Genomic DNA, 16,504 nt, shown 5'->3' with positions numbered 1-16,504 from the left:
TTTTTGTTTCAGTTTTTTTTTTGTTTACATATAAGCTTGCTGCTTATCAAGCTTAAGTTCAATATTGAATCAGTTTGAATTATTGATACAATATTAAATCAATAATAAAATTAATTACTGTTCGAGTCAGAAGTTTATCATTTGCAATATGTCATTGGTATATGATTCATGATCCTGTTAATGTTTGAAGTTTGCCTTCGCTGTTATGAATCTTAACATTTAACATATATTATTATTACAAACACATTGCAAATCTGAAACTGAAAACAATACATTACATCTGCAAACTTTATCACTGTTCTTGTTTTGAAAACTCATTGTCAGAGCTTGTATTTTTAGATTTTCTATGAAATATTAAATTATATAAAAAGAATAATTGATCTACCCAAGTACCCGTCCCCTATTTTGTAAAATAGCCATACCCGTACCATTACCTGTACCCGGAGTACCCAAGTATCCCCATCCCTTTGCAACCTTGCGATTAACATACACTTGTGGTCCAAATGAAATAATGAATCGATTATGAAAGGGTGTGATAAGAATGAGTTGTGAAGATAAGTGACTAAACAAAAGAAATAAGATGCAACTATTTGAGTTACAAGATTTAAAAGGATAAGTGATTTTATTCTCAAAGGAGGGGATCAGCAAACAAGGGAGTAAAAAGGCATCAACTCAGAAAATAATGAAGATAGAGAGTATCGATAAGCAGAAGACTTCTTCAGCACATCCTTGTAATCAGCGATCCATACTAGTGCATCTATATATAAATTATTCATCTGTATCTGGTATAATGCAACACCCTATGTATATACAACACTATGAGTTATTTGTGTCTGTTCAATAGTGAAACTTAGGTGTACAGTTTTATCTACAATAACTGCTCTCATTGATATGCTTCAAGGCTAAGTATGTTATTGTTAATAATTGTAGTACAATGGATACAATTGTTGATTCTTTAAATATGAGTTATTTAGTAGATGTGAATATTGAATTGATAGGATATTATATGCATTTTCATTTTGAATATCATAATTTGTCATGATGGGGAAGTGAGTATTCCCAATCGGGGGGAAAAACGATTAGGCCTCTTTCCAAGTACACCACTCCATGTGGTGGCTAGGGAGTCCCATGGGGTGAAAGGGGGACAAGGTGGACTGCCTTTGGGCTTAGGAGGGGTATACTTTTGGGACATCTTGTTGTGAAGAACCTGTTGGAAGTATGTGCAAATATGTGCTTGAGAGATGTGTTTCCATTGCTGTCAATATATTTCTCTGTCTGAGACAATGATGCAGTGAAGTTTAGTTAGTTTTATTTGATCAGTGTAGCAAGTATGATAAAGATCAGAGTTTGTAGATTAAGAGTTCCTAGAGAGTTGTCTTTAGTTGATTCAGTTCAGGTTTTAGAGTTTTGCATGAAAGTTTGAGTGAGTTATTAGTACCTGTGTCATCACCATTTTCTTGTTTGTTCAGTGGTGACAGAGTGACAATATTTTGATCTGCATTGCTCCACATTGTAATATCTTGTTCTGTGGCTCTGGTGTCATGCTTGGGACGTTGATTTGTGTCCTCAATTCAAGTGGTTCATCATTTGGAGGTCTGCAAGTGATTTTTCAAAGTTGACTATTGTTGCTATTAGCTATCCCAAGGTTTGGTTTGAAGATGTTGACGATTCTAGTCATTTGTGTTGGTGTGGATATTGCTATGGTAATTCATGAGGCTTGTGGATGTTTTGGAGCGTGTGCCTTTTCTGTTGGTGGTCCTTGTTGATTATTGTTCTTGTGATTGATGTTTTCATCAGTATGTTGAATTTCTTTATGGTCTAGGCCAGCCAGATGCTTGTAGCATGTTGCGAATGTTCGAGGCATAATTCATGGAGGTGTTTTGTGTTTGAGGCAAAAAATTTTGGTCTTTGCTTGGCCGACATTGCTTGGTCTGCATGTAATACTGTATTGAGTATGACTATAATTTTTGTAACTAGGTGGCAAGTGTTGAGCCGAGCTTGATGATCTTTCCAACGTTGAATGAATGAATGAATGAATGAAGGATTTTAATGACGTCCTCGAGACCATCGGTGTAAGGGACCACAGATCAGAAGCGTTAATTCCTGATTCTTTTCCACATCCAACCTCTTGCTATAAATCCTGACAATCAAACCAGCAGTCTGTCGTATCTTATCACCATCGAACAAACTGTGTAAGTTTATGCCATCTCTTAAGATGACCCTGTATTGGGCTCAAATATCCTCATATGCCTTGCACTCAGTAAGAAAGTGACATTCGGTCTCAACCACCCCTTTTTTGCAGAACTTGCAGATCTTCTCCTCCCACTCCTCTTTAGGCTTCTCCCATCTATCAGTCTCGCATCTGAGATGATGTGATCCAGTCCTCAACTGAGGATTTAACGTCCTAGCCTTACTATTAATAGCTGACCCCAAATATGCTTGATCCCCATGCCCCCTAGAAGGATTGAAAACGTTGACATTATGTGTCTTTTTCCAACCCATGTTAAGAGACCACATGGCAGTTTGGAATTTTCCCATGACAAACTTCTTTATTTCTTTGTTGGTGGTAGGGCACTCTTGCAACTTGATATTCCACGTGTTCAACCAATTTATGTTTTGTTTCATCCAAGTCTTTTTCCTACGAGCCAAGTCCTCTTTCATTGCAATTTTGGGCCTATGTTGGCTATCCATGTTGTTGAGTTTCCTTAAATAACTTATTAGCCGAGTTATGGCAGCTGCCTTCAATGGGTACATGTTGGATTCCGCTAACAAGATTTCATAAGATACAGAAGCCTTGACCCTAATATTAGTAGTGATTAGGTGTTTTTGGATCCTCTCTAGTTGTTTCCATCCACACTTTGTCATGCTGCCCCCCCCAAACTTCACAACCATAAGGAACAACTGGAGTGACCAGCAAACCAAATAGAGTTTTCTTGGTCTTCCAGTCCCATAGCTCGGCATTTCTACATCTGTTTTGATGTCAAGTATAAATAAATGTAATAATACTGTATTCATGTGTAATGTGAGAACGAGATGTCCAAATATGTAAGTGAGCTGAATGTATACATCTTTTGAAGGTAGAAAAGAAGTGTAGCAGAAAGTATCTTTGTGCTTCAATAGATTTGATTCCAGGCATAGAAGAGATTCTAATACAGTTCATAATTTGTGTATGTAATCCTAATTGCTTGTACAGGCAGTGAGCTTTCCTTGGATAGTAAGCCTTCTTCTTTTGAGCAATGAGCTCTAGTCAGTGTGCCTGAATCCATATGGATTCACCATTGTAATACTGTAAAAGTATACCTATCTTGTGGATTCATCCCCAATGTGGCTTTTTTTTCCCTTGATCGGTTTTCCACGTACAACAATCTGGTGCTATGTATGTTCCTGATGAGTTGTTGATTAATGCTTTCATGTTTAATTATCAGAGCTGAGAATAAGCTTAAGTTGTGTAAGTTTAGTGACAACTGATTCATCCCCCGGGTTGCCTGCCCTATTTCCATCAGAACGCTCACAATTCAATCAGGGAAGACGAGTTGAGGGTGGCTGCATGGAGGGAAACAATGACAGGTCTCCACACTAGGGCGCGCCCCACATATGTTTTTGTTAGAAATGGAAAAAGAAATCTGTAAATAAGCAAAACCAGGAAAGAATCTAAGTGAGTAAATGCATGATAAGATATTACCATAAAATAGGAGAGAGAAAGCTTCAAGCTCCAACACCATGAGACAAGATATTTGGAAAGGGGAAAGCAAAGAAAACCCCTTGTGACATTATGAATGAGGCATGAAAAGCCTAAGAAGGGAGAGAGAGAGAGAGAGAGAGAGAGAGAGAGAGAGAGAGAGCAATCGCTCATACAATAATTGAGAAGAGGAAGAAACCTCATTGTGAAATGAGAGAAGAGGGTCATCTCTTAAATAGAGATGAGAGAGAGGAGTTAGAATGTAACTCCCATGTCTATGAATGCCACCATTCATAAGTGTGTGAGGCCAAGTGTGAGATTCCTCTTAAGGAGGAATAATCTAAATTACAAATTATAATAAATATTTGTCCTCACATATTCCACTAGATGACAAAATAAGATGTAGTGAAAAAAGGACAAAAAAGAAATATATTAGGATACCTTGGCTTATATCCTAATATATTACAACAATAAATAAAGAAGGTCTAACCTTGGTTTATAAATATACCAAGGAAAGATTACAACTTCTAACACCCCCCTTTAATCTTTACTTGGGGAAATTACATCAAAGGGTATTAAACCCATAATTTACAAAAATCTGCAACTTAATCTTCAATATGAAGTAATTTGATTGTCTTCAAGCCATATGGTACATTTGCAGATCCAAGAGAAGTACATGAGCCCTTTGAATAGACACATCTTCATATGTGAAAAATTGAGAAGGTTCCTTGATGGATCACCTGAAAAAAAAGAGAACAACAAGACAACTATCCACAAGTAGAATTTCATTGAATGGTCCAGTTAGTAAAAAATGAAGTTATAATAATTTAATCAAGGAGGAACTAAGAGAGATGAGAATAAATGAATGTGTTCACCAACATGCAATGGAGTTAACATGATATCTAAAATAAGTCATAAGCTCAAAATGATCATAATATGGGTCAAAATGACCAATCTTTATGCAATAAGTCTCTCATGAAAGAAACATACTAATGCACAAATGACCACAGACAAGGCCAACTAATGAAACTTGCATCAACATTGCGCCAATCTCATGGATATAGACAGTCCACTAATGAGTCATCCCACTACAGGTGAATGGGTCATGACTCCATCACCTACATGACCCACGATCTAGGCAATAAAGTATGCAGAACATTATCACATTGTATATTTATTAAAGAAATATAAGAGAGAGAAAAATAAATAATTAGAACATGTGCGTCAAGCACCGAATAATTCAAGTTACAGTTTTTCCAAGAATTATAGCTGAAGTGGACCAAAAGAAGGGTTTATGAGGAGTAACAACATATTGCCTTCAAATAAGAAATCCATCATGGACAAGCAACATCATTGCCATGAGGAAAAATATCAACATGGGCCAAAACAACTTTCTCAAATAAAGTCTCCAATATAGGAGTGCTCCAAGATATGGTAGCCTTGTCACCTATACACTACAAATGAGCAAGGTGTGAATAAATCACAACTAGGAGCATACGGAGATAAAGAGATTGAAATGGGAAATTCCCATAAAATATCATCCTCGCATTGAGGAACAAAAATGGAACAACATGGAGAGAAACTCCATAAATATCAACCTTTCAAAGTAGAGCATATAGAATCAAATGGAGGGAAACTCCGTATAAATATTAATCTTTCAAAGTGGAATCAATAGAACCAAATGGAGGGAAACTCCATTGAAGTAAGTGCACACCAATTATAGGTTGGAGGGATACTCCACGGGCCAGATAAGGCAACTATGAGTCAGTTTAAAACTGTCGGGTCCACCATAGTTAACCTTGATAAATTGGCTCCCGATGCAACTTACAAAACAAAATATTATATAAATCAATGGTATAAAACCATAAAGTGCCAACATGGGCATGGAACGATGCTATAAAAGCATAAAACTGCAACCATGTGCAGATAGATCAATAGAACATAGTAAATTCAAATCATTAAATAATGAAGGCAATAGTGTAAGATACTCATAAACCGGAATAATTGAGATAAATAAAAAGTATTTGGAAGAGCAATAAGCATAAGTTATCAGTTAAAATCTCCATGCAAGGTGAACACAAGTGAGAAGGTATAACGGATGGGCCCACGATCAAAGGCAAGAATCCTCAAAAAAAAGAATTATAAATGAGGATTTTAAAAAAACTTAACTTTTTATGTTAAACATAAAAATAAAACTTTGATTAGTTTTAATTTTTAATTCTAAGAAAACTTCTCAAAAAGAAAAATCCTCCTTAAACTTCTCCCTTTTTACTTAAAATCACGTAAAGGAGTAAGAGAGATTTAAAATAAAATATTGCACTTGTCTGACAATGAATGATTACATGCCAAAAATAGGTTGACAAGAGGCAATAATAAAAAACAAATGATGCCTCTGTCAAGAGCTAAAAAAAGAGAAAGAATCTTGCATGAAAAGACAAGAAAACGTTACTAAAAATAATAGATTTCAGGAATAGTAAAGATACGTTATAGCAGACTGAGTAATCCAAATGAAATCATAGCTGGACAAAAGAACACCTGCAATAAGTTTACTGAAATTGCAATAAGTACAACTTTCTCCCAAACCTCTGGTGGACTTTACCAGCTCGGAGAAGTTTTGGCTGGGTTTGTATGTCGGTATCCCCGGCCATGCCTGTCACATTTGGAATGCTGTGACAGAGCAATTAGTGTTTAATGTCGGAGATATCACCGATCCAGACGCACTGCGAGGGTGGCGTCTGTTGACGGAACAAGTAAAGTGCATTGGGCGCGTGAGAGTTAACAGAAATGGAATTCTTCTCACTGCAACGCAGTTCAAGGTCACAGTATTCGACCTGGAGAGTTACGGAGTTACCTTCAGAAGAGAAGAAATTGCGTCCGTGAGAGAATTACATTAAGACCTGGTGGATGTGAAGGGTCACAACCAAAAATAGGATGAAGGTAATATTGGTAATGGTCTTCCACCTTCAGGTGGAGGCTCTATTCAGTTCTCACAGTGCATTTGCGGTGGAAGATGAAACGATTATATTTCATGGTGAGGAGTTTTTTTTTTTGAGTCGTCCGTGCCTGCTGCGGCGCCTGCAATTGTGGACGTATAAAGAAAAATGATACAAAATACTTTTAGGGGCCTTCTAATGAAATGCAAAAATATGCCACGACCACTTCTATTTGAAACATCTACAAGCTGTAGAGGATTGATATTGAACATGTAGAGAAAGTCGTGCATGCTGTGATTAAGCCAGTGGAGAAGGCAATCCTGATGGACATACTTGATGCTGCCGCTGCAGGCACATGGATAATGCAATGGATTGTCCTCCTCTCCTCCATTTCGACAGATTCTGCACACATCCTCCTCGTCCTCTTCCTCCTCATTCACCCCCGCTCTCGACACTCCAGCCATTAATTCCAAAAGAAAATAATCCCCAGTCGACGAAAAATTAAACAAATGACTTTAAATGTATGCGTATTCAAAGATCATGCATATCTCTGACTCCTTGATTGAAATTCTGGAAATTGCATGTTCAGGAATATTGATCGATGTGGCGTAGTAGTAAACTACTTTGCCCACATCGCTTCTTGCGGCATCGTGTATTTTTTTTCTATCGATTCCCTTCCATCGAGTTCACTACGAGAAATTGAAGAACAGTTCGCTAATATTAGCAGAGAGCCGGACTTACAGACGCGACCCACTTGATCATTTCAAGCGCTACAGAGGGGGCTGGAACCTTCCTGCTGGAACCTATTTAATAACCTTTCTAAGTGTTGCAATCACTTTTGCTGTGGACGGAGTGTGAAGGTTAAACTTCACAACAAGACCTACACCATTTCACTTTGCGTCCTCATAGTTTTCACCTGCATAGGAATAGCTGGAAGTATCTTGCTTTATGTTGGACAAGGGAAGTTTCATCACAACATATCTCATACATTGGATTATGTAAGGACTGCGCATGCGAACAAAATATGTTACAGAGGAAAATCTCAGTGACAGCTAGCGAGTGAGGAGCAACGACAAAAATTATACGGAGCGAACCCCAATAAATATTTCTACAGCAAGGGTTCCGGCATACACAAGACATGGCTTTGAGGAGCTACAAGCACTGATCTCGAGTTCGACTCTTGAGGACAGATGCAATGGATTTTGGAGAGAAATACAGAACTCTTCACCTCTTTCAGGGGAGGAGAAGCAAACTTTAGAGAAAAAGAAAACTGAAATATTGGCAAGTTCAATGACTAGGAAAAGCAAACTAATTTGCACTGCTGTTCATAACACGCGGACAACTACTTCTGATAAAGTACATGAATTGCAAGAAGGAAAGATGAATAAGCAAAGTATCACTTTAAATCAAATATATTTAAATCAACAACAACTATAAGCCCTAGCGCTCTAAAATACACAAATCTATAATGAAAATTACGACAATAACATGCAATCTCCCAAACCTGCACAAATTAGAGCAAACAGGAGTTAATCTGGTTTGGCGGTAAACCAGCCAAACCCAAAAAAAAATTCAATTTCTTCCATCTTAAGAAGATTAAAGAAGAAATTAGTGAAATCTCTCTCAAAAGTCTCCTTCGAATCGTACCTTCATGCAAACACTCAAAACAAAGATTAAATTGCTCTGATACCATGTGAGAAATGGAAAAAGAAATCTGTAAATAAGCAAAACTAGGAAAGAATGTAAGTGAGTAAATGCATGATAAGATATTACCATAAAATAGGAGAGAGAAAGCTTCAAGCTCCAACACCATGAGACAAGATATTTGGAAAGGGGAAAGCAAAGAAAACCCCTTGTGACATTATGAATGAGGCATGAAAAGCCTAAGAAGGAAGAGAGAGAGAGAGAGAGAGAGAGAGAGAGAGAGCAATCGCTCATACAATAATTGAGAAGAGGAAGAAACCTCATTGTGAAATGAGAGAAGAGGGTCATCTCTTAAATAGAGATGAGAGAGAGGAGTTAGAATGTAACTCCCGTGTCTATGAATGCCACCATTCATAAGTGTGTGAGGCCAAGTGTGAGATTCCTCTTAAGGAGGAATAATCTAAATTACAAATTATAATAAATATTTGTCCTCACATATTCCACTAGATGACAAAATAAGATGTAGTGGAAAAAGGACAAAAAAGAAATATATTAGGATACCTTGGCTTATATCCTAATATATTACAACAATAAATAAAGAAGGTCTAACCTTGGTTTATAACTATACCAAGGAAAGATTACAACTTCTAACAGTTTTGCTAGGGCCACATAAGGCCAAGGGGGAATAATGATTCTGCTCTTGGGCCTAGGGTAGGAAGTTTCTGGGACACCTCATTAAACCCTCCTCCTTTGTCATCTCTATGGTTGAATCACATTGAGTTTAAGTCAAACAATATTTTGATCCAATTTACAATTCTCACAAGTTTATTTTTAATTTAACAAAAATCTAATTATGGTTTTATGATTATAAATGTAGAGTAACCATATTGCAGGATTTTAAATTATGGTTTACACAATTAAAGAAAACCTTATATGCAGCAATTCCTAGTCCTAGTCCTAACCTTTTGCAATTGTGATTTTACGGTAAAACTCTAGGGCAAATTTGAAAAGGGAATTTATACTCTCAGGTACTTGAAAGTGCATTTACTGTGCTTAAGAAGAGGAGCAACATGGATTAGTTATGCAAACAGTAATACAATTAATAAAAATACCATGAAAACCCAATTTATAAAGAGTCTCGATGATCATATTGTTGTCTGAGCTGTCTCAAGTTTAAGCCATGTCATTGGATTTCCATTCCTTGCTCAAATGCATGGCTTCTTGAACAAAAAATATTCCCTAATAAAAACTCTTACTACTTTTCACAGATGCAGTTTGTTTGGGAGACATGGTTGGATCCAAGAGAGGAAGCATTCTGTTTTTGACAAGCTTGGATGACTTTATCTGATGTATTGCAGAGGGAGATAGTTCAAAGCATAGTAGCAAAGGGTACTTGTACGGTCATACCCCTACCCCTGAGATGCATACCAAGTACTGGTACATGTACCCAACTAACTGGATACACGTACCCAAGTACCCGACACTCGGTACTCAGTGGAGAGCATCATATCTAAGGATCTTGATTAAGATTCTGATTCTTATTTGCATATCAGCTTGTTATTTATCTAGCTTAATTCAATATGTAATCAGTTCGAAATTTTTATACAATATTGGATTAATAAACTTTATCACTTATCGTGTCTTCATCATTTGCAATATGCCCTCCTTATATGATTTATGATCGTCTTGTTTATGTTTAAAGTTAGCCTTCTCTGTCACGCATCTAAACATTTACCATATATTATTATTACAAACATATTGCAAATCTGAAACTGAAAACAATATATTATGTTTGCAAACTTTATCACTATTCTTGTTTTGAAACTCGTTGTCATGACTCATATTTTTAGTTTTACTATAAAATATTATATATAAAAAATAATAGACATACCCAAGTACCTTTCCCCTATTTTGGAAAATAGCGTTACCTGTACGGTACCCTTACCCGTACCTGAAGTTTCCGAGTATTTCCATTTCTGTGCAACCTTGGTTCTAAATCTTTGCAAGGAACGGATTTGTTTCACCTTGGGTATCAATAACATGAATATGGAATTGACTCTTTGTGTATCTGTTGCATCTTTTTTCTTCTACCGTTGCCAAGAGACTGAAAGAAATATTATCCTAATTTTTTTTTGTTGAAACTTCTGTTGAAACCATCTGGTTCTGCGGCTTTGTCAGATTGCATGGAGAATACCGCTTTCTTAAGTTCATTCATGGTATCCAGTTTTATCAATCTTTGATTTTCTTCTTGCGTCAATGAGAAGATATATAATATGTAAGGAGACTGCACCAACTTACTGCATGGACCTTTCTATACTAGTTCAATAGCTTCTTGAAGTAGTATTACATTTGAAGTAGTATTACATTTGATGTTACATCTGCTGAACGTCATTCAATATCTGCCTCATCTTCCATTTTATGTTTATTGACTCTGTTATTTCATGCTGAGCCTTCTTATAAAAGAGTCTGGAGTTTTTATCACCTTCCTTGAGCCATATCATTTTAGACCTTTGTACTGAGGCTTTCTTCTTTTTGGAATCTGAATTATGACAGGAAGAAGAGAAGGATATGGAGGTTGATACTCCCTCGACTACAAGTCAAGTTGTTTCCTCCAAGCACAATATTCTTCCGGAGTTGGAAATATTTGCATACTTGCTGGTGTTGATATTTTTGATTGACCAAAAACAATACCATGAGGTGAGTTGGGCTCTTGGTGGTAGTAATGTTTGCATGCATTCTGTCACGTTTGTTTAACTGTTTCTTGTACTGATGTGAATCATCGACAAGTTTGCAGGCCAAAAAATGCTCGTCAGATGGCATTTCTCGTTTGAAGCAATTAAATCGAAGAACACTTGATGTTTTGGCTGCTAGGTTGTACTTCTATTACTCGTACAGTTATGAGCTGACAGATTCTCTTGTTGAAATACGAGGGTAAGAAGACAATATTGATACTTTCCTCTGTATGAGAAGTTTTACCTTGTAATATATGCAGCTAACATTTTACTGTAAATTGCACATTGTGTTGTAGTACTCTTCTTGCTTTGCACCGCACAGCGACTTTGCGACATGATGAGCTGGGACAGGTATGATTTGCTTGTAGGATCTGCTTGCTGTATATGCTGATGATTTTAGTTTGAACATTGCATTTCGCTATTTACTATAATAAACTGAATTAGAGTGGGAATTTGTATTGTAGGAAACATTGCTGAATCTCTTGCTTCGAAATTACTTACACTACAGTCTTTACGATCAAGCAGAAAAACTGCGTTCAAAAGCTCCACGGTTTGAAGCCCATTCAAATCAACAGGTGTTTTACTACTGGCTTTAGAATATTTAATATTTATTGACTCGTTCTATGATTATTGCCAATAGTCCTCTAACTGGCAGACTCTTATTGTTTAGTTTTCGCGGTATTTGTACTACTTGGGAAGAATCCGGACAATACAGCTGGAGTACACAGATGCTAAGGAGAGTCTTTTGCAAGCAGCTCGTAAGGCTCCAGTATCAGCTCGTGGCTTCCGCATTCAATGCAATAAATGGGCTGCTATTGTTCGCTTGCTTCTTGGCGAAATTCCAGAAAGGACAACATTTATGCAGAGTGGAATGAAAGTAGCCTTGAGGCCCTATTTTGAACTTACGAATGTACGCGCTCTAGACATAAACTTTTCCATGATCTGTCTGCCGACATTGGTTTTATACTTGTCATTGTTTGTGTGCTCCTGGTGCAGTTTAACTTTTTATTCGTTTCACGAGCATTCTTAATGCATGAGAGTACTGGTGCAGGCTGTTCGTATAGGTGATTTAGAACTTTTCCGCGGGATTGCGGATAAGTATTCGAAAACCTTTAACACCGATAGAACACACAATTTGATTATTCGATTGCGTCACAATGTGATAAGAACTGGACTTCGCAACATTAGTATCTCCTATTCCCGAATTTCTCTTGCCGATGTTGCTGCCAAATTAAGGCTGAACTCTGATACTCCTGTGGCAGACGCTGAAAGTATTGTTTCAAAAGCGATCCGTGATGGTGCTATTGATGCAACCATTGACCATGCGAATGGATGGATGCTTTCTAAAGAGACTGGTGATATCTATTCCACAAATGAGCCCCAACTTGCTTTCAACTCCCGAATAGCTTTCTGTCTCAACATGCACAATGAAGCTGTTAAGGCTCTGCGCTTCCCCCCAAATGCTCACAAAAAGGAGCGAGAGAGTGCTGAAAAACGCAGAGAAAGGCAACAGCAGGAGCAAGAACTTGCAAAGCACATTGCCGAGGAAGATGACGATGAATTCTAGATTATACGCTGGAAGAGTAAGTTCAAGCGTTACATCTGAAGTTAGTAAAAGAGTTTTAGATATTGATTTTGAGTGCAAGTTCCATATGACTTCACTTGAAAAGTTGAAAACAGTGTTTTGGTCATTCTTCTTGACCTCTCCTAGATTTGAGCAAATTTGTCACTACAATTTGATACCCGAGCCTGCATTATCTTGAGCATTGATTTGGATCACAGAAAGATTCGTTATGCAGACAGTAGAAGTTGTCTGGCAGTATTTATTGCAGTATTTTTTTTGTTTTGCCACAATTGCTTTTAGACAGAAATTTAGTTTTAGCTCATTCAATTCTGACCAAGGGTTGTGCCTATGCCTTCTTTGTTTGATCAAGCATCTCAGGATTGTTTGTTTTTCTAGTGAAATTCACTGCCAGTTGTGATTGTTGAACATGTGTCTTACATGTATATTTCTTAAATGGTTGTATGAGATGCAATTTTGCAGAAGTGTTTGATGTTCACATTGATAGCCTCCTTTTATTGAGTCAATGCGACAATAACTGTTTGAGGCAGGTCTGAAATTTGACAGTCACCCCTACCTGTCATATGAAGTTTTAATGGTGGTTTGGTCATTTTAATATCTTTCATTTTATGTTTTAAGAAAAATATTCTCATTTTTTAAATTTTTGAATAAGTTAATGATTTTTTTTACTATTAAATACTTTATCAATAAAACTAGTAATACATATTATAAATATAATATTTTTTTTGATTGGTAAGATCAGCATGAAATTGGCCCGAACCAAGATCGCATACATCAATGGAAGCTACCATCCCCAACAAAGGTACAATAACAAGGTCTATTAATAGACCAAAATTATTTTTCACGATCTTTGCATCCCTTTGTATGAGATCGAAGAAACATATCAAATGATCTCAACTTTACATCCCTTCAAATCTTGCCTTTTACAATATGCCAATCCTTTTCCAAACGAGCACTATCATTTTGCCAATCCATTGAAAAAACCATTTAGTCTTGGGCTTGATCATTTATGCATCCCATTTCTTATTGGATTGACCCTCAACTTCCAGTTGATATCCTCCATTTCAGAACTTGCCACTTGAATTTTTTGTTCACTATTTTGGCTGGAGTAGAAGCCCCAAACCTTGCTAACACAATCAACATCCTCCATGGTAACATTGTTCTTCAAGGGTTGTTCCACCATATCCTTGGAAAACTCTTGCCTTCAATCCCTTGAAACAACTTGAGTAAAACATATTTGTTTCTCTACCTTTTTCTCTGCTTTGCAGTGCTGATTAGAAGCATCCTTCCACCATGAGGTTGACTTGCTTATTTTGCTCGTCACACTTAGTAGCCATATGTCCAACTTAGAAAACTAATTTAACCTCTAAAGGGAATCCCTCCATAATCTCGAGGTTGAACCCAAGTGCCCTTGTGTTAGGATTAAAGAAAAAGAAATAACAATTATATGCAAATATAACTATTATCAGAAAACAATAAACCATACATAAGAGAACACAAGACACGAAGATTTAACGTGGTTTATTTGATCTTTGGGCACACCAGCAATGAGTCTAACATTCTTATTATCTAGTCATTACAAAATGATTACAATTTGCAAATTGTTAGAACTCGATACTATTGCAAGAAGCTACAATCTTATCATGCATAATGATCCCTAACCCTAATCCATTCTATACAAGTTTTTTGTCGCTCACAAAATTAGGGCTAAAATAAGTCGTCCAATAGAAAAATAGCAGTCGACGCTTTTTACAATAATAAAGTTAGTTGAGATTTCAAACGCGTTACCCCTCAACCTCATCCTGTACAACGATATGGAGCACACTTGGGGCTCTGCTACAGGACCTTGTTAGGGGCATTGCCCCTTGACCCCATTTTGGGGGCGCTACCCCCAAATCCTGTAGTAAAATTTGGGCAGAAACTGCCTCCGTCGAATAAAGCGGTGAAAAATTACCTTCGAGTTTGGTTAGGGTCCACATAACAACACCTTAGAGGTTTTGATTATGAATTTTATAGGCAACCCTTTAGCCATACATTTCTACTAAGATCTAAGTAAATATGGAGTTGAGTAGATTTGAATATCCTTCATCCACCATTAGAATTTCTCACAAAACATATCTAATAGCTTCAAAGCAAGAATCAAGCAAAAGATGCAAATCCAAGTTAGGAAGTCTCACCTACAATAGAATTTTATCAAATACTTCATTATTTGGGTTGAAGTCTAAATGGCAAGGCTTTGATGTTAGATCAAATTTATTCTCCCAACACCATTGGTAATTGCACAAAATCTTATTCTTGTCTTGTGCATTCTAAAAAACAACAACAAAGAAACCCTTAGTAGTAGGATATATTTCAACATGACCTTCAGATGTTGGTTCCCAATTCTTTAAAACACACTCGTGAAGATCAACTAGAGTGGGCCAAATCCCCTTGAAATGACCAATTAAACCCACTTTTGAAAAGTCAAACACTAAATTATGGTTGATCACCTCCTCCAATTCAGCCACTAATGTCATTGAGCTACTAATGTCATTGAGCAAGCATCAATTGAGGGTAATATTAGCTTGTAGGAATCTTGTCTCATTGGTGAGGCTGCCTGAGGAACAAAGTCCACAAAAATCCACTCCACCATGAATCATATTTTTGGATAGAATCCATTTGTTTGATCATTAATTGCAACTTCAACTTTACCATCAATAACCTTAGGGTTTTGGCCATGCTTCTCCTAATTGTACCCTATACCACTACTAGAAATAGTGTTTGCATAGTGGGGGTTTCACCTTACCTTCATAGGAAGTCATAGGTGCCTTATTCTTGTGCAAGGAAAATTGATTTCCCATCACCCCATATGTCCTTTTCACATGTGCACTTGAATATTGGGCTCGTGGACTAATTTTGGTGCTATTAGGGGTTCCAACAAATTTGTAGGAGGATTCTCCTTCCCAAAACCCCTGAAAGGGCTAAATCCCCTTGAAATGGTCAATTAAACCTAGTTTTGAAAGAACAAGTACTAAATTATGGTCAACCATCTTGTCCAATTTGGCTACCAATGCACATGCCTATTCGCCCTTCAGCGTTACCATCAATAATCTTTGGGTTTTTGCCATGCACCTCCTGGTTGTACCCTACACCACTACTAGAAATAGTGCTTGCATTGTGGGGTTTTCATCTTACCCCCATAGGAAGTCATAGGTGCCTCATTCTCGTGCAAGGGAAATTGATTTCCCATCACTCAAACATTGTGGACAAATTTTGGTGCTATTGGGGGTTTCACCAATTTGTAGTAGTATTTTCCTTCCCAAAATCCTTGGAAGTCTACGCTTCATTTGAACCTCCAAGAAATTAGATTCACTATTGTTAATGGCTATGTATGCAATAAAATTGCATCCCTTGTCCATATTAGTAGTTGATCGACCATGACCACGATTAAGATCAAATTGCACTTTTGCACATGCAGAATGGGTCAAAACCGAAGTCCCAAAGTTAGATGAATTTAAAAAGTTCAAGAGCACCACCTTGACATAATCCATGTTTAAGGGCCATAATATAATAAATATTTTATTATTAATAAAGTAGTGCAAATAGTGTAGTTACTATTTTAAATGTGTATTATTATATATAATTGAGATTAACTACTATTTGAATAAAATAAAATTATTTTATAAAAAACCACTAAAAGTAAAACATAATCATGTTTTAAAATAATAATAAAGTAAGTTTCTAAAATTCCTATATTTTATTTTAACAAGTTTCTAATTTTATGAGTATATAATAAACAAAATAGAAACAAATATTATAAACTAACATATAATTATCATATACATTATAAAATATATAATTTTTCTATATTGTTAAATGCAATACTATATTGTATGTGAATTCAATTGATGCTTTAACTATGGAAGTAACCTCAAGAAGCTTGCAAAGGATGGAT

At 36.6% G+C, this 16,504-nt stretch overlaps 1 protein-coding gene across 1 annotated transcript in view; it reads left to right on the top strand.

Annotated features, from left to right (window-relative positions):
• Positions 1 to 12,882, top strand: part of LOC149563435 (putative 26S proteasome non-ATPase regulatory subunit 3) — a 43,586-nt gene extending 30,704 nt beyond the window's left edge. Inside the window, exons 3-8 of the mRNA XM_089826689.1 lie at positions 10,810 to 10,953; positions 11,051 to 11,187; positions 11,285 to 11,339; positions 11,453 to 11,563; positions 11,659 to 11,898; positions 12,040 to 12,882. Of these exons, the coding sequence (XP_089682815.1) occupies positions 10,810 to 10,953; positions 11,051 to 11,187; positions 11,285 to 11,339; positions 11,453 to 11,563; positions 11,659 to 11,898; positions 12,040 to 12,555 (1,203 nt within the window). The 3' untranslated portion in view covers positions 12,556 to 12,882. The remainder of the gene's footprint in view (positions 1 to 10,809; positions 10,954 to 11,050; positions 11,188 to 11,284; positions 11,340 to 11,452; positions 11,564 to 11,658; positions 11,899 to 12,039) is intronic.
• The last annotated feature ends 3,622 nt before the right edge of the window (positions 12,883 to 16,504 follow it).

This window comes from Cupressus sempervirens, chromosome 4 (assembly GCF_028749045.1).
Source record: "Cupressus sempervirens isolate cs-2001-9-10 chromosome 4, ASM2874904v1, whole genome shotgun sequence".
NCBI lineage: Eukaryota > Viridiplantae > Streptophyta > Pinopsida > Cupressales > Cupressaceae > Cupressus > Cupressus sempervirens.
Note: the sequence above shows the minus strand (reverse complement) of the source record. Positions and strands in the feature narration are given on the sequence as shown.